Consider the following 26,469-nt stretch of genomic DNA (forward strand, 5'->3'; position numbering starts at 1 on the left):
TTCTCTGACAAAAGGGGAGCAGGGCGCCACCATGTTCTTAATCACCTAAATCCACATTCAATCTGGCTCAGCCATCTTAGCTAGGGCCACGGATCCATTAGTCCCTTCTCATTTCAGGGGGGGAGAGCTGCCAAGCCATTAGTTCTGCTATGCTCTGCTAGACTTCCATATCCTTCAATTTCAGCGTTTTCTGCAGGAAAATGGGAAAAGTTGCGGATTAATTCCAACTAATCCTCTATTTTTCTATTGCTTTTAATTACTTCTTCTGGCCTCTGACACTATGAATGGTCATCAGCATTACGTTGACTTAGCGAGGGTCCCACATCTTATTGTTTAAGAAAACAGCCCCACGTCTGTGTTTAAGGGTTGCGGATTTAGCTTGGCATCGACACACACCAAACACACAAACACGGGCGCTTACTTTGATTTCTTTCTATTGAGCTGGATGTTTTTGTCTCACAACTGAGCCATGTAACACCACTAGAGTCACCTCTTGTTCCCTTTTGATGGATTTGCACTCCTGCAGAAAACCTATTTTCTCATTCCACGGACCCTCAGTTCAGTTTAACCCCCAACACTCGTTATATTCAGACTAAACACCGAACACCTGAATGATCTCGGCTGGTTGGAAGTTTCCCTGCATAGCTCCGGTTTCTTACCTTTGGCTCTATTCCTCTCTATCTGCATTATGAAGATTGAGCACGACTGTGGAAATATGGCCTTTGAGAACTGCTGTGACTCCCCCCCCACTGACCCAACCTCACAAATGCACACACACACACACACACACACACACACACACACACACACACACACTCGCTCTGTCCTTCTTCCACCCCCTGCCCAAGCAGTCACACAGCATACAAGTCAATATGACCGCTGAGGCACAGCAGCCCTTTCATACTGCTAACGTTCAAAGCAGGCCCAAACGACCCGATGAAAGCAATCTAATACCACAAATTAGCCTGTCACTTAGCCTGGATTATGAGCCTCATGAGGCCACAGCTAAAATAACTTGAGCCTCGTTGTTCTGTGATGCAAAACAGCGGAGTGGAACAAAAAAAGAAAAGAAAAAAAACTGATGCAATTTAAAGTTAAACCTTTTGGGCTCTACACAATGCTTTGTGTAATTAAATTGATTTCTTCTTTACCCCTCACTTTTACTCCTGGCCTGGCCATTCTGTCCCAGCAGCCCCCGCTGGCATTCTGAGAAAGGAGAGGCCCTAATCAGAGCCGGCGCGGGGCCGCCTCCGGCGCTTGGCGCTGTGCTTGCGCTCTGGCACACGAGAGGCTGACATGAAAGAGCAGGAGATAAGATGGTGCAAGGAGCTGTTGATTAATGACTCGTGTCAGTGGAGCTTGTCATTCGAGGCGCGCTGTGACCGTCGTCGGTGTTGTACTGCAAAGAGCCTCAGAATGTAAATACAACCTGTGCAAGAGGGCTGGGGATCAGCTATGATAAGCTGGCTGGCCTGTCCTCTTTCCCATTTCGTTTTCTTCCTGCCTTGCTCCTTTCTCCTCACACACACACACACACACACACACACACACACACACACACACACACAGAATTATAGTTAGCTATTCATACACCTTTCTCTCACTCCTAGATTAAACATGACTACTGCTAAATCTCAACATACACTCACTCTCTTGAAAGTTTTCAGTCTGCCTCACCTCTGACCATTCATCAGCTCTAACCATGCTATGCAACAGTGTACTGACAGTGAAGTGCAGTTTTACATTAATGCAATGATAGGTTAGAGGAGCTCAGGTTAACTTCTATAGACATTATGGTTATTAATAATCCGTTGGCTGTTAAGTGCACTCAGGACTGTGAGTGATGTTGTACATCTTGAAGTGGGAGACCAGCATATGTACTGTATACCTGACGAGAACATGACGGACCCAGAGTTTGCTAATATCATGTGTCATAAAATTGGCCAAGGTAGCCAATTAGCATTTCCACTGAGATATCCTTTTTTCAGCAGTAACGTACATCAGAAAGGTACTGGCAATAGTTGAAATGCCAAAGTTACCAGAGACTATTGCTATGTAAGCTATATGTGGGACTTTGTTCATGCTAGCATGGAATGTTAACGTAAATGTTAGCATTAATTAGCATTAGCCTGAAGAAAGACAGCCGAGGGCCAGATTTGATGACCACTGTCAAACAGTTCCTCCATGAATCGAATGCCGTCTGATGATGACTGTAGCTTTACTCTGATGCTGGCCAAATTCCTCTTTGGCCACACAAACTGCGTTAAACACAACTGGTTTTCTTCTGGCTTATGTTTGCCATCGTTAGCTTTCCTTCTAATGCACAAAAAATTGCTCGATATGTTTAGTTTTTTTAAAAAAAAGGTACTTTCGAGTGGGATTTTCACGTTCTGTTTCTCTTTCATGTGAGACCGTATTGATAAATGCTAATTGCATTCCTTAACTTTGATAGTCTCAACTTTTAGTTATTGTTACACTGTGTATTAAGGAAAAAAACGAGAAGAAAAAGGGTGAGTAGGCTCTAACCCCGTGACATTGGACTGGATGAGTGATCAAGAACATAGACGATGATAGATCTATTGAATGGATTGATCGATGGAGGGATGACTATTTAAGTCTGAGAGAGCAGAAATAAATAACAGTATGAATGGACTGGTTATAAACAAGCAGAAAGAATATCCAAGGAAATAAAGCTCTGCTGCCAGTGAACACAGCAAACACCAAGAGCTAAAATTACAACAACATCGACTGACTTCTTTCAGTTTGTACCCTTAGATTTCAGTGAACTCTCTGACATTATTTATCACTCACACTTGAAAAGATGTTTGTTGTTGAACCTTCACTTTCTCTAATGCATCGCTCGTGCTTAAAGAATTGCATTTTGTTCAATACGCTCATTCTGGAACTAGTTTGGTCTTCCTCTTTCTATTTCAACTGTGTCAGTAACTATATTCTTAGTTGTAGTTTTCTTAGTTGCAGATTTCAGGTTTCACTGTTATTTTTTTCTTCAGAGAATGTGTTTGGGTGGTTGTCATTCTAAAATGACAAGAACTTGACAACAACTATTTTCATGATCAATGAGTTTCCTTTTTGAAGCACAAATGCCAAATATTCCTCCACTCCACGCTCTTTCGACACGATGATTTGGTCATTTTCTTTTTGCTACAGAAATCCAGCAAAAAAACAACAATTTTTATTCTTTTAAATGATGAAAAGCTGTTGATTGGACAAAACACAATATGTGAAGATGTCACTTTAACTACTGGAAGTTTATTGTAGCATATTAGAACTGATTATTGTTAGAAAGTAAAAGAGTTCTTCATCACTGTGTCATCCTTCCACACTTATAATAGAAAATAGTAAATATTTATACACTTTTACCTCAATAAAGGTGCATAAATATCTATTTATAACTATTCATACAGCATTCAATGATCTTATTTTCGCAATAAAACACAAGTATTGCCTACACAGAGTCTAGTGAAGAGTAAAGGTGTATACATGTGTGTGTGTGTGTGTTGCAGCTGCCCCAGCCCCTCACACCAAAGGGAAGTGATCCATCTTCTGGACTGGCTATACTATCATGATGAATGTCTTAATCACATTGAAAATGAGAAATTATTAACTAATAGAATCACAACTCCTAAAACAGGACCAAAGACATACCCAGTCGTGTTGACTTGCGCTGAAAGATAAATGCTGTGTTGTAGCAGGTCCAGTCTAATAAGCGTGACGATCAGGATTCTTGCCTCGACATAAAATCTCAGGCCCGTGTGATATCCTACTTTGTGTGAAGTTGTGTGATGTTGTTGCAATCAGCTTGTGCCAGCAAGAGATTTCTAACTAGGACCTAATCAGAACTTTACCTGCCTTGTTACTGCAGTTCATGCTGGTATTATTCTGGGTCTGCAGATGTATAAAATTGGCCCGTGTGTTTCCTCTGCCGTGGAGTTCTCCCTGCAAAACTGTTGAGCGGAGGTGCAAAGTGCTGCTATAGAGAGATACGGTTGGTCTTCACAGCTTATGTTTTAGATCAGTGAAACATTTGCACCCTTTCTGCTGCTGCTGAAAATATCTGGATGACATGTCTGGTGGCATTTTCTCAATTGGTATGGAAAGCTATCATATATAGAGATGGAAATGTTCACGGACTGCTACACACTCCAAGACTTCTGCACACATGTTGACAAGGACAGTATTGGGAGAGATGAAGCCCATTTGTTCATCTTTTGATGAGGTCTCCCTCCAGTCATTTTCCCCCCTTTATTTAAGTGAAGATGGAACCTGTGCCACTTTGTCACGAAGCAAATTCAGTCTATATTTCTTCTGCTCTTTGACATAAGGCCAGGGTAGCCGGGATCAAATACGGTCTTGAGTGATAATAATTGGCTAACAGATATACTGGAGCTGGGGAGCTAATTAAAGAGTATCATAATCGCCTGTCAACTTCTTCGCTGTTGTCGGTGCGGCACTGAGAAGTTTTATTAGACACCTAAAAATAGATTTCCCCTGTGCTCCGACACCTCACTCCTCACCTTTTCTTCTCATCAAAGCGTGTGAGAGCCAGCTCTATTCATGTTTCCCCCACGCTTATTGGCTGCAACTAATCCGAGGTGGGAATTTTTGGGTTTCCGATCACACACGCTGAAGGAAGTACACCGAGGCAGAGCGCACTGAGCCTGTCACCAAAGAAGCATTTATAGTTACAAGTGAGACGGAGTCGGGAAGGGGGGGTCTTTAAAAAAGCCTCTTTTTTTTTTCTCTTAAACATAGCTACAAAACTTCACATATCGGCCCATCTTCTGCCGTAATCTTCACAGTTATGCCGTTCTCGTCTGAATTCAGACAAACTCTCTGCTTGATCATATCTGCTCACTTTATTAGCCTATTTAGCTTCACAAAGAACGAGGCGGCTGCAGCCTTGACAGCTGTGTGCGTGAATATCACAGTGTTTTGATTGGCACTCTGCTCTCTGCGGCTCTGTTGCTAAGTGTTTATATAATTTCCATTTCTCTCCATGTTGAATCTGAGCATAAATCCTGCTGCAAAAGCAAGGATTTAAAGCCAATTATAGCAATTTTTGACTCTTAACTGGAAACCTTATTATTATTATTCCACAGAAGAAAACTTGGCAAAAGCTCCTGTAGGTGCTTTAACGTGTCACGGATGAAGGTTAAGGAGCAACAGAGGGAGAGAAACTATCCGTACAGGTGCATGGCTCACTGGCTGTTCTGTTAATAATGATGATAAATGGCGGTCTACCTCAAAGTATAATGTATTCCTATTCTCCTGTGCGAGAAGTCGGCCCCGCTGTGAATTCGAAATGAATAGCGGTTATGCCGTTAAAGTGGCGATCGGTCCCTCCACGGTGCAGTCATGATTTAGCTGTAATGTGATTGTGTTTCGGGTGCTTATGCATATGGAAACGTAACGTAAAGCTGCTGCGAAACAAAAAACAATCCCAGCAGGTTTTTATCTATTCTTGGAAAAGAGCTTATTGATTAAAAGGAAAGACACAAAACTAAGACATAATTGGACAACCCAAAGATGTTTTATTATGGGATAAATAACGTTAATAGCACTTTAAAAAAGTGTTACACGAATGCATTATAATCCTTTTCATTTTCATCTTTCAATCATCATTCTGTGTATGCATAATAGTAACAGATAAAACACTGAAATACGTCCTCATGTGACACATAAGCCAACTGTAGGCAAATTCTGCTCATTAAACAAGCAAATTATGACAGTTTTCCAAATGTCTTTATCAGTGAGAAGTTGGCCGAGAGAATTGGGAATGTGTAAACAACTACATAAATTCATAAAATGTGATGGATCTAAATAGTCTAATTTTAGTTCTGAGATTTTTCGTGCCATCCACCTTTTTGCTGTCAACCGTTTAATAACACATACCTTAAAAATAACTAAAAAGACAACTCTGTTTCTGTTATCAACCTGGGGCAAAGGAAAATGGCATTTAATATTCTGATACATGTTAAATCAAAGCCTGTGGTTCTGCTCTGGCTTATCGTATAACTGACAGCAGAGCCGAGGGACAGCGTAAAGGTTCAAACCCATGTTGCCACGTCCTGTTATCCCCTCTTTTTATCCCTATAGGAACAATATCGCTTGGCAAGAATGCTGTGTAGTAGTAATCATATTCTTTGTGGTGTTAGCAAGACAGCAGAAAGACAATACAGCCAATTGAATTTAATCAAATCAAACATCCTGACACATTAGAAACTGCAATAGCATGAAATTATGGCCCACAAAACTGAAATTAAATCAGACCGAGAGCTTCCTGCTGACTCCCACACACCTGACTGGCAGTCAGGGATAAATATAATTTTTCACCCATCATTTATTTATTATCCTCCATGTTGTTCTGCAGTCATTGAGCTGACACGCTCATCCACACTGACAGAGGGATTTGGCATCTCGCAAAAGGACACCCAGCTGTCACAAGGATCAAACCCGTGTCCTTCCAGTTACAGGGAGCAATCTGTAGCTGTGAGGACACAATGGCACCACATTGTGATATTAATAAACTCTTTTAAAGAGCTGACAAAAGTCTCGCTTCGTTATTTGACCTTCTGTGGACCTGGATGTCGTTTTGACAGCTTGACTTCTTTTCCCACATGCCCCTCCTCGACCTATAAAATCCTCCACTTTAGCAAATTCCACACTCACATTTTTGAAGTTTACCTTTCATATTTAACATGGAAAACATCTACACATAGACCATCATGTGGCATTTTTATTTCATTTAATAGTAAATCAGAATAAAACTACCACTAATGCCCTCTAAATTTCTTCAATTTCACCGACAGTTTAGTTTAAACTTCTGAAAACCTCAGAAATTGTGCTTAACTGAACTTGATTTGTACAAAAGTGTAAAAGTAATGTTTGTAAGGGTTATATTAGTCTTTAGTTACTTTAGGAAGCAAACAATTAGCTAGCTTAGCTTATCACAGTGACCAGAAGGTGGGGGAAGCAGCTAGCCTACATTCATTCATGGTTTTACATAGAATCTCATACACTGACAAAATTACGGTAGCCCTGAGAGGCCAAACGGACTGCAACTTAAAACACCAGCAATAAGAAAAACGCTGCAAAAGCACACAAAACACAACGGAAAAAGGAAAACAGAAATAGGAAAAAACAGATTTTTCCAAAAGCACAAGGGAAGTGTTTCTGGGGAGACAGACGGACCTGACGGACCAGTTGCAGGATGCCAAAACATGCTAGGTGTGTTTTATCGTGATTCATATAATACTGATGATGGATTTTTAGGCTAATAGTTAGGCTAGTAAGTAAGTAAGTAAGTAAAATTTTATTTATATAGCACATTTCTAGATAGAGATCACAAAGTGCTTTACAAAATATAACAGATTAAAAGACAAAATACAAACAAAGTTAGCAAAAAGCAATTTTAAAAAGATGTGTTTTCAGCTGTTTTTTAAAAGTAATCAATAACACACTTACCTCTCATCTTTTCTTTCCTCACAAAACTGACAGATCCTCCACTTCTTTTAAGTGTCTCCCAGCGCAATTCTTAGCATGTTTTGGTTCCTGCAACTGGTCCATCGGGTTATTGTCTCCCCAGAAACACTTCCCCTGTGCTTTTGGAAATCTGTTTTTTCCTATTTCTGTTTTCCTACTTCTGTTGTCGTTTTTCCTATTTCCGTTATGTTTTGTGTGCTTTTGGAGCGTTTTTCTTATTGCTGGTGTTTTCTTAAGTTGCAGTCCGTTTGGCCTCTCAGGGCCACCGTACAAATGCATAATTTAGTCACTTTTTACATTAATATAAATGTAGAGATAAATATGGTAATTATAACCCTTTGAAGCTGCTAGCAGTCAATAGCTAGCGATTTCTCCTGTCCACAGATATGCTAACCCAGCTAGCTAGCTGTTGCAACATGTAAGGCAAAACAAAAAGTGAGAGAGAGGAAATAAGCAAAATATGTCTTTTACCATGGGAAAGCATCCTTAAACAACTGAAATGCTAAAAATACATTTTTTATACATTTTTACCAAACAGTAAGTATAACAGAAACCAACCCCCTTTTCAAAGTTCTCTGCTTCCAAAAGTAAAGTTCCCGTTAATTTTCTCCATTGAAGTGTAAGAAAATTCTTTGAAAAAAAGCGATTTTATCCTTTTGTGTGTGTGTGAGTATTAAATCATGACCTAATGATATTCATATAAAACAGCACTTGACTGACTGCCATCACCACTCTGGTGCATTCTTAAGTTTCACACTCAGTAAGCAACCTGCTGTTTATGGGTTTAAACATTTTCACAGTAACAGCAAACTTCATCAGTCGTTGTTTCAGTTTGGGATTAAACAGAGTACAGTATGGATAGATTATACTTTGCATAGCATTATGGATCATACGTTTTACTAAAGGACCTTCAGTGTTGAGCTCCGTAATACTTTCGCAATAATTGCACAAGTATATTTACTACTGTACTTTTGTCTATATTTAATGACTTTCTCTAAATTAATTTTAACCCACCAACGTTTGCATTCACATTCTAAATTTAAAACGCATTAAGCATCTAGACTGCAGTACAATTTAATCAAAAATGTCAAATAAAAAAACAGATTAAATGTCAAAACAATGAATCTGAAATTTGCGTACACTCTCTTAAGTACTCGGCTACATTCCACTACTGCTTTTCAACACCAGACATGTATTTCTGAATGTGCTGTAAACACATTTTTGCTGTTTTTACTAAAATGTTTAAGAGAACAAATATTAGACGGTTGTGTTATGAGATCTTAACTATAAAAGAGAAAAGAGGAGACTGGATGAGGTGCACTATGATCTATGTAAACGCTTCTACCTGCTGCTGCTGCTGCTGCAAGGCAATATTTGAGGGAGGGATGGACTGAAATAGCACACGGGATCAAGAGATGGTGATGCATAGACACTTTGATCAAAGGAAAACTAAGGTTGAGACCATTTGGCAGTTGCGGTTTTGATGAGCGCGGCCTCTCAGATAGCATCTCAATGTGTCGTTACGGAAGGTCGTTCTGGTGGTTAACTCTCTGAAAGGGCACTCAGCGCCAGTGTCAGGTAACAATACCAATATTCGCACTGCTTTGGTGAAATTTGAAATCAAGTTTCCTACTTAAATGTGACTCACAGATTACATTTTGTCATCAGGCTGAGCAGCAGAAAGCTCTGATTGGAAGCAGATGGAACTGGCTCGTTTGTATTCACTAAAATCCAAAGTAGATCTTTCATAATCATAATTTGTGAATCAAGTCAAACCATTACATCAAACAACTACTAGACAGTAATATAAGGCAGCAAAGGGAAAAACCAACAACAAGAACAAAGCTTGATAGGTGAATTGAGCTGACAAAGACTCATCTGAACAGCAAAGATATATTTATCTCCATCACATGTGGATATTTCGCAGAGCTGTCAGTTCCTTGGATTCTGATATGGATTAGCTCGTGGATTTGATAAAAACAGCCATCCAGAAATAATCAGAAGAGCACACGAAGGCCCGAGGAGTAAACCGAACCACTTACAGTCTCTCATGACAGAACTCGGATTGTGAATCACACAGCGCAGTGGCTTTTCTCTGCTGGAGGCTGGTGGATAACGATTTGATTAGCAAGTCATCAGGACAATGTGCTAAAGCAAGGCTCCATTTATAGTCCTAAGTTCATATATCAACTTCCAACACGGCTTGTGACAGCTGTCTTGTCTTGTTTATGAAGTGAACTGAGCAGGATTTGAGGCAGATGCTTCACAGAGTGCGTGACAAAGAATGGGCAAACTCCCTTGTTTGGCTTGACAGGGTTGAGAGCTACCCTCCTCAACTGTCAGAAGGGAACATCTGTGTTTTGGCGAATGAGCGATGTTTGTTCTGCGACGGAGCAATCGGCTCCCTGCAGCCATCCGAGGTGACAGTCTCTGTCACGGTCCAAGTAAAGAGCGAAATAGAGATGGAGGGGAACGGAATGGGATGAGGAAGCAAGGGGGGGTAATCCCTGTATCGAATCCAGCTGCAGAAACAGCGAGGGGAAGTCCAGCTTTTTATGGTTTAGTAACATTCCCTCTGCCCGCCCTGCAATCTCTCTGATACTGTGGATTACACACTTGCTTACAACTGAGCAAAACTAAAAATTGAATCTTTCACTTTTAAAATGATTATTGCCATGAAAGTAAAGCTAACATTTTTTGAATATTAAAGCTGCTTAAAAGCAAGATATTTATGTAAAAATACACCACGCTCGTGATCCTTAAAGTGTCGGGAAAAAAGTACCAGAAAATGAAACATTCATGTCTGCCTTCGCTCATGAATGTGTTGCTTCATTAGATGTTTGACCTTCACGCTGCTGACTTTGATAGTAGAAGATTTTACATTTCTCATGGAGGAAAAGAATATTTGAAAACACATTTTAATGTGCAGGTGCTGTTACAGTATTACGGTTTAGCGCGTAGAAGTCAAACTAAACCAAAAGCACGATCTTATATGATGTTTTTAAACCATTGGAGAATATTTCTGTTTAACCACAACACAGATTTGATAATAATGTGATTTATTGTAGTGATTAGGTTTATTGGGCACAGGTGGGAAGGTATTTTTCATATTTCATTTCATTTAGAATTTTTATCTACAGTTTCTTTAGTTTAAAGTTTCCAAAGTGTGTTTGCAAATTTCAGTTTGGTTTTAATTGAAAGTATTTGAAGTTTCATTAGTGTCAGTGCTAATTATGGGGTTGCAATTTTTAAGAAGAGCAACATTTAAGATTTTCAGTAGGTATCAAAGGGTACAAGCAGAGCTTCACATCACATCCAAGTCTCAGTTAATAGATCCACAAATGCCTCCTGATGCCTGCTGGATTGACACATTTCAGTACAGTGAAAGAGACTTATTTTTGTTTGGTAGGTTTCACTTGGTTTCCATCATTTTTAAAAGTCTTTATTTTATTTTAAGCTCAATTAATTTAACCAATACACCGCCCTGTTTCCCTCGCCTTCTGTGGCATTTCTTCCCGGAGGGATGGCGGGTGGATCGCGGTGGAGGAACAGTGGTACGGTCTCTAACACAGGTGGAATGTGAAAAACCTCACATCCCGGTGCCGGTCGGGACTGCTCTTCAACAGTAGCTCGGATATTTAGTAGCGATTGGAAGTCATAAAGCAGAAGAGTAGAGACATTGTTGAAGAAAACAAATGTAAACAAAGCTAGCAAAAACAAACATCTCATAGAATATTCAACATATTATTATTATTCAGCTCTGGGACTACTTAAGGCAGGCTTGGCCAACTCCAGGCCTCGAGGCCCGGTGTCCTGCAGGTTTAAGATCTCACCCTGGGTCAACACACCTGAATCACATGATTAGTTCATTACCAGGCCTCTGCAGAACTTCAAGACATGTTGAGGAGGTCATTTAGCCATTTAAATCAGCTGTGTTGGCTCAAGGACACATCTAAAACCTGCAGGACACCGGCCCTCGAGGCCTGGGTTTGGACACCACTGACTTAAGGCTCGTCTTATTTTATAACTAGCTTTATAAGTTATTTTATCTGTAACACTCCCAGCTCAAGCACATTCCCCCTTTTGCAGAAAAAACCCATCACTGCTGTACGTTCCAAGAAAATTGATCTCTCTTTTTAATCTGAACAAACCTACTTTTCTATTTGTTCACAGATGTTTCAGATATGTTCAGTTATTTACATTATTGACATTTAAAATTTAATTAACGTATTAGAAAAGTCATTATGGATGTGGATGGATAGAGTTTTAAAGCAATTGTACATACTGTTTATGTAAGTAGCAATTTTGTGTTTAAAACTCTTAGACATGCTTTCGTACACACACAGAGTCTAAGGAGCTTGGAAAGAAAAGCGTCTGGACGCTGGACACCTGAGTCCTGTCCTGTGGAGGTGGCTCTTCTATGTTGAGCCATGCGTTTTCTTTCCATGCTCCTTAGACTACGCTGACCTGGATGACTGAGAACCTTCACAGACATAGTTACACAGATTCTGATGAGACTTTTTTATATATAAGATATACCTAAACAACATTAACTTCGTGTTATTTGTCAAAAACTTAAACAGTCTGTTTCATCCTTTGTTTGTCCTTCCTTTTACCTTTTTGTGGAGCTTTAAAAACTGCTCTCACATGGTTAACATGCTGTAGAATTGTTTAGCACTTCAAGTACAATCTCCCAAAGACTGCAGAGAACAGGTGAAGAATTAATTCAACGCTTTTCCTTTGCTACTTCCTTTGCAAACAACATTTGCTATTAATAGGTCAAGGTCGATCGAGTCCTTCACTTGCTAATGGAAAATATTGTAGCTTTGCACAAGCCCATCAAGGTAGAAAAATAAATGACACAAATGGGACAACAATGGGAAAATAGGTCAGAATCTACCAGCAGTCCTCGTTTCACTAAAGTGCTGTTCTGCCAAATCAAAAATGCCTCATAGTGAGTTTTGTTTTCCTATTTTAACACTATTCTTAACCGTGACTACATGAGATTATAGCAGCTTTCCATCCCACAGTGACGTTAGAAATACTAGGGATGTTGAATATATTGAAACTGTTCTTGTTGAAGAAGCATTTAAGCTCTCCCCTGCCTGTGCATACAAACACCGGATTTGTAGACATCAGAAATGTGCCACCAGCCAAGTGTATCCCAGTTATGGAAAATCAGTGTAAAAATGCCAGTTGGTTAATTATGTTAGGAAGAGTAAATCTGCTTATCAAGTGTTTTGTGGTGTATCTGTGAACAACGCAGACCATGCAAGACAATTAGAGAATGTAAATCATACTTTTAAAGTAACCATCATAGTTCTTTACTGGAATACTTTTTGAGAACTTTGGTGCATTGGTTGCTTCCATTTGTTTTGGTATTTGTCTGCACAGTAAAGGATTTTGAGCAACCTGTTTAGATTTGCTGTTCAAGTGTCCAAGAAAGTGTAAATAACGTCATCTCAGTCGTTACAACATCATTCAGTAATTTTACAGTCTGAACCTTCATATTGGAATTTTGGTTCCTGCCAACACTACCAAACCTGGTCAGCAAGCTACAGTCTTAAATTGTATGGGTGCAATGGATAAGAACAAAAAATGGCTAATTAGTGCTAAGTAAGACTAATAAGATACGTAAGTGATCCACAGACTTACTAATGGTCTGTATCACACACACAGCAAGCCACAATATTAGTTAAAGGTTAAAGGCACCAACACAACAAACAGGGAGGTCCTGATCTAGGAGGGGCATAGCTAGGAACCAACAACAGCAAGAGCAACACACGGACCTGCTGTTTCATATAGGGGATGCTATACCCTGGTGACAACACAACAGCCACAACATGTAGATAACAGAGTGGGTGCCTGTGGCTCAGGAGGTGGAGCAGGTCATCTGCTACCTGAAGGTTGGTGGTTTGATCCCCAGCTGCTCTAGTCTGAGTGCCAAAGTATCCTAAGGCAAGATACTGAATGCAGTTTCTCTTAATCTGTTCATTAGACTGTGAATGTTAGTAGGGGGGAAATGTTTATATGAATTTGTAGGTGAATGACACATGCTGCATAACGCTTAAATAGAGCAGAAAACGCTATATAAGAAGCAAACTATTTACAAAAGCTAGACTATATTAACATTCTAAGTAAACTACACTTGAGACCACAACGACACATGTGACCAGAACAGTTTCAGGTATTTCAATGTTTTGTCATCCCAGGTTACAGGGATACTACTGCTCTGCTACACTAAAGCACAGTGAAGTTTGGAATCAGTAAATTGGATATAATTATGCAGTACACAATTTATACACTTACTCTTTCTCACATACTTGTGCAAGAACCTTTTTCTATGCCTAAGCATGTACACATGCAGACTAGCAGAGGCAGGTATTGAACCACCAACCTCCTGAGCCATAGCCAAAGCTTCCTCTATCCTTTTGTCCCAGATTAACAACAGTACCACAGGAGTCACTGCACTGAAAATGCACATTTCCATTGATATTTGTGAAACTTTCTTACTTAAAATGTCGATCCTGAATTTAGTGAAACTGGCATGATAAAAACAGAGAAAGGGATCCATACATTTGTTCCCATTCTGCTATGCCAAATATGTGGACGGGTGTACAGTCTACATTAGAGAAGGTGGAACTGGGGGGACACATTGGTAAGCTCTAAATATTTTAGCAAAGATGCTAATGGTAAAAGGAAAGAGTCCCAGTATGGCTGCCAGGAGCAGAAGGGATCATAACCTGAACCTTTTGATGTATTGTTTAGCCTCACTGTCAGAGCAGGGACAATAAATGATTGGGCAAAGTGTCAAGTTTTGGGGTTGTTCACTGTGTCTCTAGGCAACAGTACACCAAATGTTATTATTTCACCACTGACAGCAATAAACTGGAAGTAGACCCTGGGCAGCGCTGAACTCGGCCTGTCAAAACTTTTCAATTCATTTATTTTCCTTTCAAGCTGTTAAAAAAACCTCAAGTGAAAACAGGAACCTCCCAAGAATGTTAATTAAAGCAGCAGAACTCCAACTGTAAAAGAAATGCATTAACGCTGATATTTGAAAATGATATAGTCAAATCTGGATTTAGATATTTTATTATTTTCGGGATGGCGACGTGTGCAGTTCAGGGACCGCACAGGACAACAGAGATAATGTTGACAGCGTGACTGCAGGTGGGGACTTTGCTGTTAGTGTAAGAAGCAACTGTTTGTGACCAAGGTCGAGGCTCAAGTGAAGCCTTTCTTTAAAGCTGGCTTGTGGCTCTGCTGCTTTCAGTGTTGTGACGGGAGTGGACGGGCTAAATGTTTGGATAAATTAGACCACGCAAATCCGAGACAGCCAGCGAGGTGGCAGTGCTCAAAAGAATATGCATTATTCTTCAATAACAGACATCATTTGCATTATCCACAGTGTATTGTGCACTATGCTTGAGATCTTGAGTGTCTTCAAGTGTAGTGCACAATATACTGTGCTCAATGGGCAGTTATACATTTCACTTATGTTTCCATTTATTAGTATTTGTTTTGTTTTTGTTTTTTAAAATCATTTTTTACCCTGCTAACTTCACTTCTGCATATATTATACATTTCTCTGCAGGCTTGTTCTGTGTTCTGTGGCAAAAGGCTCATACATTATACAAAAAATATTGTGAGGCTTACATGCTAATGAAACATTCCAACCACTATAGATACAATCTAAGTTTGAGTTTGTTTTCTCTCAAAATGCCTATCTGAATCTTTATTACAAGCTGCAGTATAAATTCCCAAGGAGCACTGAAAGCTGCAGTAGTTGAACACGTATAAATAATGGAATAAAACTGGAGGGCAGTCGTTGCTAAGATAATGAGCTTTATTGTTCTTTATTGGCTCAGTCTAATGAAATTCCAGGTAATCTTAAAGGAAGAAACTATGAAGCAAGAGCTGATCATTCTGAAATCAAGTAATTAATTCAATTCAATTTTATTTATACAACAACAGTCGCCTCAAGGTGCTTTATATTGTAAGGTAGACCCTACAATAATACATGCAGAGAAAAACCCAACAGTCATATGACCCCCTATGAGCAAGCACTTTGGCGACAGTGGGAAGGAAAAACTCCCTTTTAACAGGAAGAAACCTCCAGCAGAACCAGGCTCAGGGAGGGGCGGGGCCATCTGCTGCGACCGGTTGTGGTCTTGTCTTTTAAAAAAATAAAACGTTTAAGCGGAATAGTGTACAGAGCTGTCATATTTGGTCTGGCTTAGCTTAAAGAAGTGTATCTGCCACACAAATGTAATGAGATTTTAGAAAAAGTGTTAAAGAATTTCACACTAAGCCTACACTTTTATGGCATATGGTTAAAACATGACATTAGCAAGCTGAGGCAGTTAGCTAAATTACACAAGTATAAGTTGGAATAAATTTCAACTTATACTTCACAGGCCTCTGTCCAAATGTGTCCTCTCTGACATGAAGCACACAACAGGAGATCGTTTGCCCTTGTCAAGCTCTCACTACAAGAAATACTCCATATCCACTCTTTCACTGTGAATTCACTGACCAGCATTGTTTTCACATGGATTTATCCGACCATCTCACAGAAATTAAGCTAGAGAGCTGGCAGGTTAAAGACCTTTTTATGAGCCAGCAATTTGCATTCTGACATTCAGGCCCGTCGGCTAATGTCTGGAAAAGTTCAGAGCTGCATGTGTGAAAACAGCTTCGCCCAAACTGATCCCTGTCACTGAAAACAGCTGCTGCATCTAACAGCGAGCATTGTGACAGCAGTAAGGCTCAAGTTAAACAGGTATTGTGGGCCGTAAAAGCCAACGAAAGGTTGCGTCAAAAATGTTTTGTAGAGCATGTCAGGACAACATGGGTGATAATTTACCATCATTTATCTTTTCTTAACATAAACATAAATATTTAGGATTTACACTTTTATTTTTTATTTATTTCTGTAGGTGTTTGTCTAACCTTGAAATAAACTAATATAAACCTAAATGTGAATTATCTTTATTACATAAACAATGTTTTTCTTACCATTTGACCTCTCTCTGACCTTTCTTCCCAATGTGATGTTTGTGCAATGTATGTATGGTCGGAAGGGGCCCCATTTCACTGCAGGTAACACGTACGTGTAACATTGCAAGTGACAATTAAAGGCTCAATCAATCAATCAATGTTACAATTTTGAAAGGTTAAGTAGAGTAATGAAACATGCAATCTTGCCACTGGCAAGCCAGGATCACAATGTTTATTTATATTAACTATAAGGATATTGTTTTATATTTTTCCAAAAATGCAAAAGACCTTCAAGCCAAGGTCAAGATGTAAACTGGCTCCAAAGGGTAACAAATCTCCAGCGACTCGCTCTGCTGAGCACCAGTGACAACGCAGCACATTCAGGTGCAATGAGATGTCATTTATGGAATTGCACCTTTCCACAGCATCCAACAAATGATGCTGTAACGCTGCCCTGCTCTGCGGCACCAATGACCCTTTTTTCCCCCCACACACTTATTACTTTGAATTGCACACCGACACCAACTGGCCACCATTTCAACCCAGCCTCCAATTCTCCGGCTAACCGGCGACCATAAATCTGTCTCTGGGAGGAGAACGTAAGCACACACTGTTCCAGTATAAGTATCTGGGCGTACAATCGAGGTCCATTTGAGAAAATGCATACACTGGTGCATTACCTCGCTATCACGCTCAACACTTCAGTGAATTTCCTTCCTCACGATCACTCTGTAGCTACACTGAAAACACTGTTAAATACCATGATACTGGCAATCGTGGCTTTAATAGGGATGGAAAAAATATATTATGAAAATAAAGGATCACCTTGGGTCCATTTAGTTGTTTGAGTTGCATTATCCCTCCTCTTGTGGATAAGTGGCTTAATGACCTCCGATATTTCTGGCATGCACAGCAAGTGTCCTGGGAAACAAAGGAAATCTAATTGAAGCAAGGTGAGATGGGAAATGACAATCCCAATAAAAGGAAATTCCAACACCTTATCACACAGATAGACCGCTCTCCTCATAAAATGATACCAGGGGTTGTTTGCGCAAACTGCTATTAGGACTTATAGTTATGTAAGATAGGAAGGAAGCTCTGCACCTGGATAAGCTAGAAAATTGGATGTCTTGGAATCCATACCATGATGTGCTTCTAAAGGCTCTTACACACTGAAGGTGCTGAGAAAAATGACACGAAATGCCAAATTTTGGGATGCAGTTGTTTTATGTAATGTATATACACACAAAATTTGTCTGTGAAATATTTTTAGTGCACAAAATATTTGCACAAATTTTATGTTTCTTTACCTTGTCTGTTGTCTTCTGTTACGGTTACCCTATAGGGCACAAGCCATTTTATGAAGCGCTGTGCTTCTGAAATGACTTTCTCATTCATTTTCTCTATTGACATTTCAGAAAATCTCTGTATTCTTAAATAAAGAATATAGGGTTTAGCTACAAGGTGGTTTATGAGCCAAATACTGATTCAAAGACTGGATTTAGATCCGAAAATAAAGTCAGAGCTACAACAATGCATACATAATTACTCCTAAAATTAGAGGAACTACTCATAATAATAACCCACTGAAAATTCCAGAATCCACAGCAAGTGACCTTTGGAACATTTTGGAATTTGCTTATCTTAACACTTATGTTGTTAACAACAGGGGCGACCCTGTTGAACGGGGACGACCGTGGCTCAGGGGATTGGGAAGCTCATCTATAACCGGAAGGTTTTCGGTTCGATCCTTGGACAAGACACTTTACCCTACCAGAGGGGCCGATGGCGCGATATGGCAGCCTCGCTTCTGTCAGTCTGCCCCAGGGCAGCTGTGGCTACAACTGTAGCTTGCTCTACCAGTGTGTGAACCAGTGAATGAATAGTGGAATTGTAAAGCGCTTTGGGTGCCTAGAAAAGCACTATATAGATGCAATCCATTATTAACAGTATATTGGAAACGTATACATTAGATTATACATATATAATAATGCATAATGGTAGTTTGTGTGTAGTGTTTGTGCCTGCTCAAGCGGTTTAGCACTGACTAAGAAACCTGACATTTCCATGGCGACAGTAACTTCCACCAATCAGACACTATGTTAGGACTGTGGCTGAGTCATTCTTTTCTGTGACACTGTGAGTGAAACACATTTTTGTTAAAGTAAGGTTGACATCACACAGACTTCTGGTTTCTACAGGAGCTCATACCATCGTTTCACAGTGTCTCAGCTTGTAGTTAGTCTATTTTTAGTGGTTACAACATTATGGTTCATGATCCCTTTGAAGAATATGAATGAGCTCTGTAGCTGAGCGATTAGCCTTTCTACACTTCTACTATCTCATTAAATGCCACATATCATTTTTTTCGAGTACTCGTGCCTGTATCTCACTAACGTCGGTTGTATCAGATTGTAGGAACAAGTGACCGGTTTGATCGTTAGAGGACTTGGGAATCGATTCCCCATCCGTTTGCTCTTTCCTGCCTCTTTTCTTTGTCAAGAGTTGGATGGTACTTACCATCTGAAATTCACAAATTAACATGATGCATCTTGTTTAATCCCTATAAAAACCTGAAAGCAATGACATAATCAAGCCGCAGCACTTCAAATAACTTCTTCGCTCTCGGTGACCTCCTGTAGTCTCGCTGTCACTGTGATGGCTTTGGGTAGCAATCAGTATTTCCCAAAAATATTTAGCCTTTTTTTAAAGCAGTAAAAATGTGATGTATAAATTATTCATGACCTTTAAGTCAAATTTCATTAAATGAAGCCATGTCAAAATTAATTAATACATAAATCTTTAGAGATTATTTAAGACTTCCCCTTCCACATACTGCCATCGCCTACATGTCCAGATGACAGGCATCTATTTATATCTTTAAAGGGCACATTAAACATGTGAGTTCTGAATGTTCTTTATTGCCGGAGCAACACAACTCAATACTAATTCCTGTGTGACACTGAGCGCTCTAACAAAACCTTGCTAAAAGGTCATGTTTGCTTTGCAAAAATAAACTTAATTACACAAATAATCTGAGATCCCCGATGAGGTTTAGCCAATCTATATGTCAATGCGGCAGCCAGATAAGAGGCGGGAGGTGGTAAATAAGGCGTAAACGCAGCTTGTAACTTTGTACCCTCCCGCCATACGATACTATGCCCCTTCCAGTAATTACCGTACCACTGCCGCATCCCCGTTTGAAATTTGATCATTGTCTGTCGGTGATAACACACTGTGCCAGACGGTTTATGCAGTGTGGCCTTGGCTCCACCACACTTCATTAGGGAGAGGGAGTGCAGAGAAAAAGGCACTGCGGAGGGATGGAATAGCCACTGCGACCTGCCCGCTCTCCACTCTGCTGTAGAGCCTACAGAGGCTTGCTGAAGCCTGTTGGGGCAGCAGAGAGCCTTCACCTCATGTTCGTTTGAGCGCGAGGGGAGCCGCAGGGGAAGAAAGAGAGAATTTGGAGATGGTGATCTGGGGGTGCATTCACAGCTGTAGTTTGTTTTGAGAAGCAAGGAGGAGGATAATAGCCTCTATCCCTGCTTTATACGAGCAAACATGCATTCATGCGAGCGAAGGGATGAAAAAAAGGAGGAGAGGCTGACACAGATGATAATAGATGCTTTTGTTTGGTAAATGTATGTAAACCAGGGGCTTAATGTGGGTTAATGATGTCTATCTAGCCATCTTTCATCCTTGGGGGAAATAATTATTCAACTTCCTGCTGAATTTATTAATCTGCTCACTTACAAAAATGCAGGGCCTATAATTTTGATGGAGGTTTCAGCAGAATATCAACCAAAAATCCAGAAAAGACACATTACACAAAGGTTATACATTGATTTTTATGTGAGTTGATCCCTGTGAAAAACATGACTGAGTACTTGGTGGGTACATGTTTCTTTTAGTTGGTTTGCTCACATCTCAGGAGGGATTTTGGACCACTCCTCTTTACAGAAACTCTCTAAATCCTTTTGATTTCTTGGCTGAAACTTGGCAACTCGAAGCTTCAGCTCCCTCCACAGATTTTCTGCAGGACTGAGGTCTGGAGACCGTCTCGGGCCTGTCGATTTTCCCCTCATTGCAGTGGAATCGTTACTTGGTCCTTAGCAGAAACGCCACAGCATAATGTTGCCACCTCCTTGTTTCACTGTGGGGATGGTGTTGTTTGGGTCATACTCATGATTTTGAAAGAGCTGGATTTTGGTTTTGTTTGACCACAGCATTTCCTCCCAAGCTTTCTCTGAATCACTTAGATGTAAACTGTATCTCTGTATATCTATAAATAGTTTTTTCTGGTTTCACCTCAAATTGCTTCAAACTGCAGCTATCATAAATGAGTTAGTTGTGCTAACACTCCTCTCCTCTCGCCTCTTTATCAAGGATGAGTGAGCCATACCCGCAGATCGGAAGCAAAGGAGCTCTACTTCTAATGGTGCTTGTCATGAGCGTCTGGGAGATGTCTGCACCAGCAGAAGCAACAACAGGTGAGGCCACAGAAACAAAAGCAGCTTTTACTTTGCTTCTTAAGTTTTTCAGTGGTCGGCTGTAGTGATGAACTGCTTCTGGATATCACTGGTCTGGACTTTGACACTGAAAACAATTATGACCTAGTCAGTAATATATTCTTTTTTAATGAATATATTCATAAAAATCGTATGTTTTTACTGCTTTTTTATCCTTCATAGTATTAAAGGCTAAAGCTGCTCATTGACTGTATGATGTCGTGCCACAGTGCGAACCAGCAAGCAAGCAAAAAGTATTTTCACCAACAATTTGAGATGAATACAGAATAATCGGTTTAGAATAACACTCACTGTGTAACATTGCTTTCTTATCATTGTCCTTCACTCAAAAAGCTAAACTCTATAAATATGGAAATATGTTGGACACGAGATTTCTATCACTTCACTGAAAAGTATTCTCAGTTTGTGTTTGTGACATGGAGGCATTAACTTTCTATCAACTGTATGAACTTTTAGGCTGATTAGACAGAAGTAGTAGATTCTGCTCAGTGGAGAGAAGTAACATGAAGAAAGACTCATTTTGGACTGGAGTGGGAGCGAGGAAATGTAATATATTTATATTAAAAAACAAAAAAGCTAGCTAATTAACTGAATTTGAGTAGCTTCCATGGTTAGCTCAGTGATTTTTGCGATGTTACAAAATTATGATGTATGTGGCAGCACAACCAACAGGACCAGGGAGAGAGAGAAAGCAAGAGCTCTGGTGTCGTGTTTATTTGCAGTATAAATCTGGTCTGCTCCACCATGTAGCAATGCTACCATTACTGTGGTGCAAGTCAGATCAGGAGTGTCCGCAGCAGCAGCATGAAGAACTGGACTGACCATTAGTAACTGATGCTGTTATACGTCATAAAAACATCTAAGTAAATTGTTAAGTTTGAGGTTTTTTGACTGTAAGTCTTGAATAGTGCCTTCTCTTCCTAGGCTCTCAAACACTGATGTTCTGTAGATCGTGTTGGCATTTTAAGCTGTCTTTTATGTTGATGCTTTTATGCTCTGGTTGTAAAATTGGACACCATAGGTGGTGTTTGAAGAGATAACAGGGCAAAGGCCGTGTCAGGAAACTTGTTGATTATCAGTCGAGTAAGTCAAAAGATTATCAGCAAGGAGTCTGGCTCGTGTCTCAGTTGGTAACACTGTGTTTTTGCTCAGTGATCTGTTTTGCTTACGCCCACTGGATTCGCTACTCAGGTTCAAACTCTGAAACTACTTGGTTGGGTTTAGAAAAAGATTGCCACAGCATGTTTGGGTTAAAACATGCTGCTATACGACACTGGAAAAATGGCAACTATCCAGCGGGTTTATACCAACAATGCCAAGGGACTCACTGCAAGTGCTTATATACCAGCTATGAGTGACCCATCTCACTATTGCTATAACCTGGACAAAGAACAAAATGTGTGCATCAGTGAGACAGCAGTAGCTCAAACAGAACAGCAGTATTCGACGCCCTGGGAATGAAAATAAACTGGAGAAGCAATCCAAGTCGTGACAGTTTACATTCAGGTCTTACTGAGTAATGCTCCAAAATGCAACAAAGTTTTTAACTGTGGCTTATAGCTCTAATACAAGTAACGCATTACTGTAATCTGATTACTTTTTTCAAGTAACGGGTAAAGTAAGGGATTACTTATTCAAAAAAGGTAATTAAATTACTGTTACTTTCCTGTACGCAGGCTGCGTTACTGGGTTACTAAACCGTGATGTTGTTTGTGAGAGTGTCTCATGACAATGACGTAAGCACGTGTGACGTCCGTGGCAGCAACAGACACGTGCAGACCAACTATGGATAATATGGAGTCATGGAGAGAGTATGACCATGCAGTATTTAAAGCATGGAAGTAATCACATTACTTTGAGTTTGATTCCATAAAAAGTGACAAAAACATAGCGTCCGCTGTACACTCTGTGTGGGAAGAAAACTTCTTTCTACAGCGAAAAATTAAACTTCAAATCTGAGCGAGCAGCGAGCACGCCGTCACGGGAATGTGACATTCACAGAGAAAGCCCCGGATCCCCCCACTGACATGACCGCTGTGGGCAAACCTCCACCCGCCCCACTCCTGCTAAACAGCTGACAATAGATTTAAGAGTGACAGGACTTAGTGCTGCTGAATCTTTAATTTTATTTATTTCCTGCTGTGTTTTACTTGCATTTGTTTGAAAGAGTGTAAACACAAAACATTATTTTAGTTTATATGCTGGAATATGCAGAAAATAGGTTTAAATGTTAAACAAATTTCTTCAAGTCAAAGACTGCTGCATATGATTTAATTTTTGCTTGATACATAAAGTTAAAAGATTAAAAATAATAAAACAAGTTTTAAAAAGAGACTATTTTATATGATGGATTATACAGAAAAAATAGAATTGGGCTGAAAGGTCTATTGTTTTATTACGTATTCAGGTTGTGTATCATGTTTTTAAAAAGTAACTAAGTAACTAATTACTTTTGAAAATAAGTAATTAGTAAAGTAACGGGATTACTTTTTTTGGAGAAGTAATCAGTAATTAGTAACTAATTACTTATTTCAAGTACCTTGACCAACACTGGTCAAGCTCCTCCCCCACACAATGAAAACGTCATCAGGGGTGATCTGCAACACAGAACACTGTACAATTTTTCTAAAAACCGAGTTCTGGGCTTCTGCTCTTTTTAACTGACATATTAATATAAGAAACTAGCAGAATAACAAAGTCACTCATTTCCTTCTGGAGCAGGTTCAACAAATGACAGATCTGATGCAGAGACAGAGGTTTTTTTAGGTGTCTCAGTCACACCATGTGCTCTGTCTGATTAATCATGTGGCCTAAAGAGGCTCAACATAATGTATCTCCCCATGCCAAGACATAAACAACTTTCCTCTCTCTATAAGTTTGGTTAGTGGCGTTCCATCCATTCACTCAGCTCTTTGGGAGCTACTGAGACCCGCGGAGGCTTGTGCGATTCTCCCAAACCAGAGTGACAAATGCAAAGCGGCACACAGAACAAATGCACTGAGGAGAGCTGCCACATAGGCTGCCACTTCTCATGCAAGATGTTACGAAAGGAATTTGTCACCATTCTGCATCACAAATAAAATTTCACAGTGGTAAACGGTGGAGTAATTGGATTGAAACGGCCACTTTGGTGGTATGAGTCAAACTCGTCTCCCATTGCCTAATTAAAAGTGTTGTTGAGTCGTCACCAGTAAACCCACAGAGATCAATTATGGCAACTCAGCAACATTACAAGCAAAGACCAACCCACATGTTTCATCATTGGGAGTCCCACTGACAATGCACAGCCTCAGGTAATTGGTGGTATGCAGGCAGCTCTGCTGCCAGACAGGATGTCCATTCGTGAGCATGACAGAAGTTGCACATACCTCTCTCCTCTTTGTCCACCAATTACACTGGGAGTGCAGCACTTTGATGTGAGTGGCTTTGATTGGCAGCCATCCCCCATTCAAGGCGCTCATCATTTCAGCAGGAAGTAGATCAGAATAATCTCGCACATGCTCCATTTCACCCGGATAGCCACCGCCGCCCACTAATTTCCCCTGAGTGTTATTTGTATCGCTGCAAACCTGTTATCATTCAAGAGATAAAATGATGCCAGAACATGTCCAATAGAGACATGTTCTGGCTTCTGGAAGAAGGAGGGACCTAAGCTCACTTGCTGGCATTTCAACAAGATGAAAAACTATTTTAATAATGCACATACATGAGGTTTTGCTTCTTTAGATAACCAGTTTGTGTCAGCAAAGACAGGATCATGGCTGCACCATCAAACGTGCTGCTCTCTGACAGTTATGCAAATTTGGTTTATTTTCTGCTCTGATTTATTAAAAAGAAGGTTTGCCTTTGCACTCTCCTGTCAAGCCAGCTTGCTACAGAGGAGTCTGTCCTTTACAACAGTGGATGTTTACAACACAAACTTAATAAGTGTCTCTGGTCACTCCGTTCACCTTTGTGCTTGTCCTTTATTGAGCAGAGATAGGAGTCAGACAGGACGGCTTGGATCTAAAGTCGTGGGGACATCTGATTTATTTTAATTAGCATCTTCAATAATCGACTGTACATAGATTCTAAATGCGTCTGCTATTGTTTTTCCTCCTGTGCCTTTTGTGTCTTCTGATAGTAAATGTAAATATATGTATGCATCAAAATAACCACAGATCTTGCAGTGATGCGTCTTACATTAAATAAAGGAGGTGCTTTGTATAAGTCTGAAGGCAGCTTTTTAAAAATTAAATGAAAACAAAACAGAGGTTGTCATTTTTGGTAACTTCATTAATAATCACATTGACAGTGCTCTGGGCCCATAATCTTCCTATTGTAAGACAAATGTAAAAAACCTCAGTGTGCACCTTGATTCTTCAAACTGTTCCTTCAAACTGTGTAGGCAGGTGAGCGCAGTAGTCCAATCCAGCTTTTTTCATTTAAGACAGCTGGCTAAGGTAAAGCCATACCTTCAAGCTAATGTCTTTGAACATGTTATTCATTTCTTTATTACTTGCAGACTGGACTACTGCAATTCCTTGTACTTTGGTCTGGACCAGGCCTCTCTTTATCATCTCCAGCTGGTCCAAAATGCAGCTGCTTGTCTGCTAACTGGCACTAAACAGAAGGAGCATATTACCCCAGTTTCAGCCTCTCTACACTGGCTCCCTGTTCCTTACAGGATCCAATTTAAACTCTTACTTCTTGTTTTTAAGGCACTTAACGGCCCCTTCGTACCTGTCTGAGCTCCTATTTATTTATGCTCCAGAGAAAACCACGAGGTCCAGTTCAAAACTAATGTTATCCATTCCACGGACTAAACTCAAGTCTCGTGGCAACAGAGCCTTCTCTGTGGCAGGTCCCAGACTTTGGAATAGTCTTCCCTTAAATATTAGATCTGCACAAACACTTGATCGCATTTTTATGGTCACACTTTGACCCAAGCATTTTGGTTTTAACAGCCTTAGTTCTTTTTTTAGTTGTTTTTATTCACTTATTTTATTTATTTGTGGGGTGACCGTGGCTCAGGGGATTAGGAAGCTTATCTGTAACCAGAAGGTTGCCGGTTCGATCCCCCTGCTCTCTCTGTCCTGGTCGTTGTGTCCTTGGACAAGACACTTCACCTACCGCCTACTGGTGTTGGCCAGAGGGGCCGATGGCGCGATATGGCAGCCTCGCTCCTGTCAGTCTGCCCCAGGGCAGCTGTGGCTACAACTGTAGCTGCCTCCACCAGTGTATGAATGTGAGAGTGAATGAATAGTGGAATTGTAAAGCACTTTGGGTGCCTAGAAAAGCGCTATATAAATGCAATCCATTATTATTATTATTATTATTATTATTATTTATTTGTATTTCAGGTATATCCTTTGTGGCCCACCATATCCCAGAATTCATAGCGCGGCCCAGCCAATTCCAGTTTCCAACAATGGTGGCCGCTACTAAGTTT

At 40.2% G+C, this 26,469-nt stretch overlaps 1 protein-coding gene across 1 annotated transcript in view; it reads left to right on the plus strand.

The window, feature by feature from the left end:
• Positions 1-26,469, plus strand: part of LOC116323207 (chemokine-like protein TAFA-2) — an 88,045-nt gene that overhangs the window by 27,799 nt on the left and 33,777 nt on the right. The window contains exon 2 of the mRNA XM_031743482.2: positions 20,896-20,999. Coding sequence (XP_031599342.1) covers positions 20,897-20,999 — 103 coding nt within the window. The 5' untranslated portion in view covers position 20,896. The remainder of the gene's footprint in view (positions 1-20,895; positions 21,000-26,469) is intronic.

Source organism: Oreochromis aureus, linkage group 17 (genome assembly GCF_013358895.1).
Source record: "Oreochromis aureus strain Israel breed Guangdong linkage group 17, ZZ_aureus, whole genome shotgun sequence".
Classification (NCBI taxonomy): Eukaryota; Metazoa; Chordata; class Actinopteri; order Cichliformes; family Cichlidae; genus Oreochromis; species Oreochromis aureus.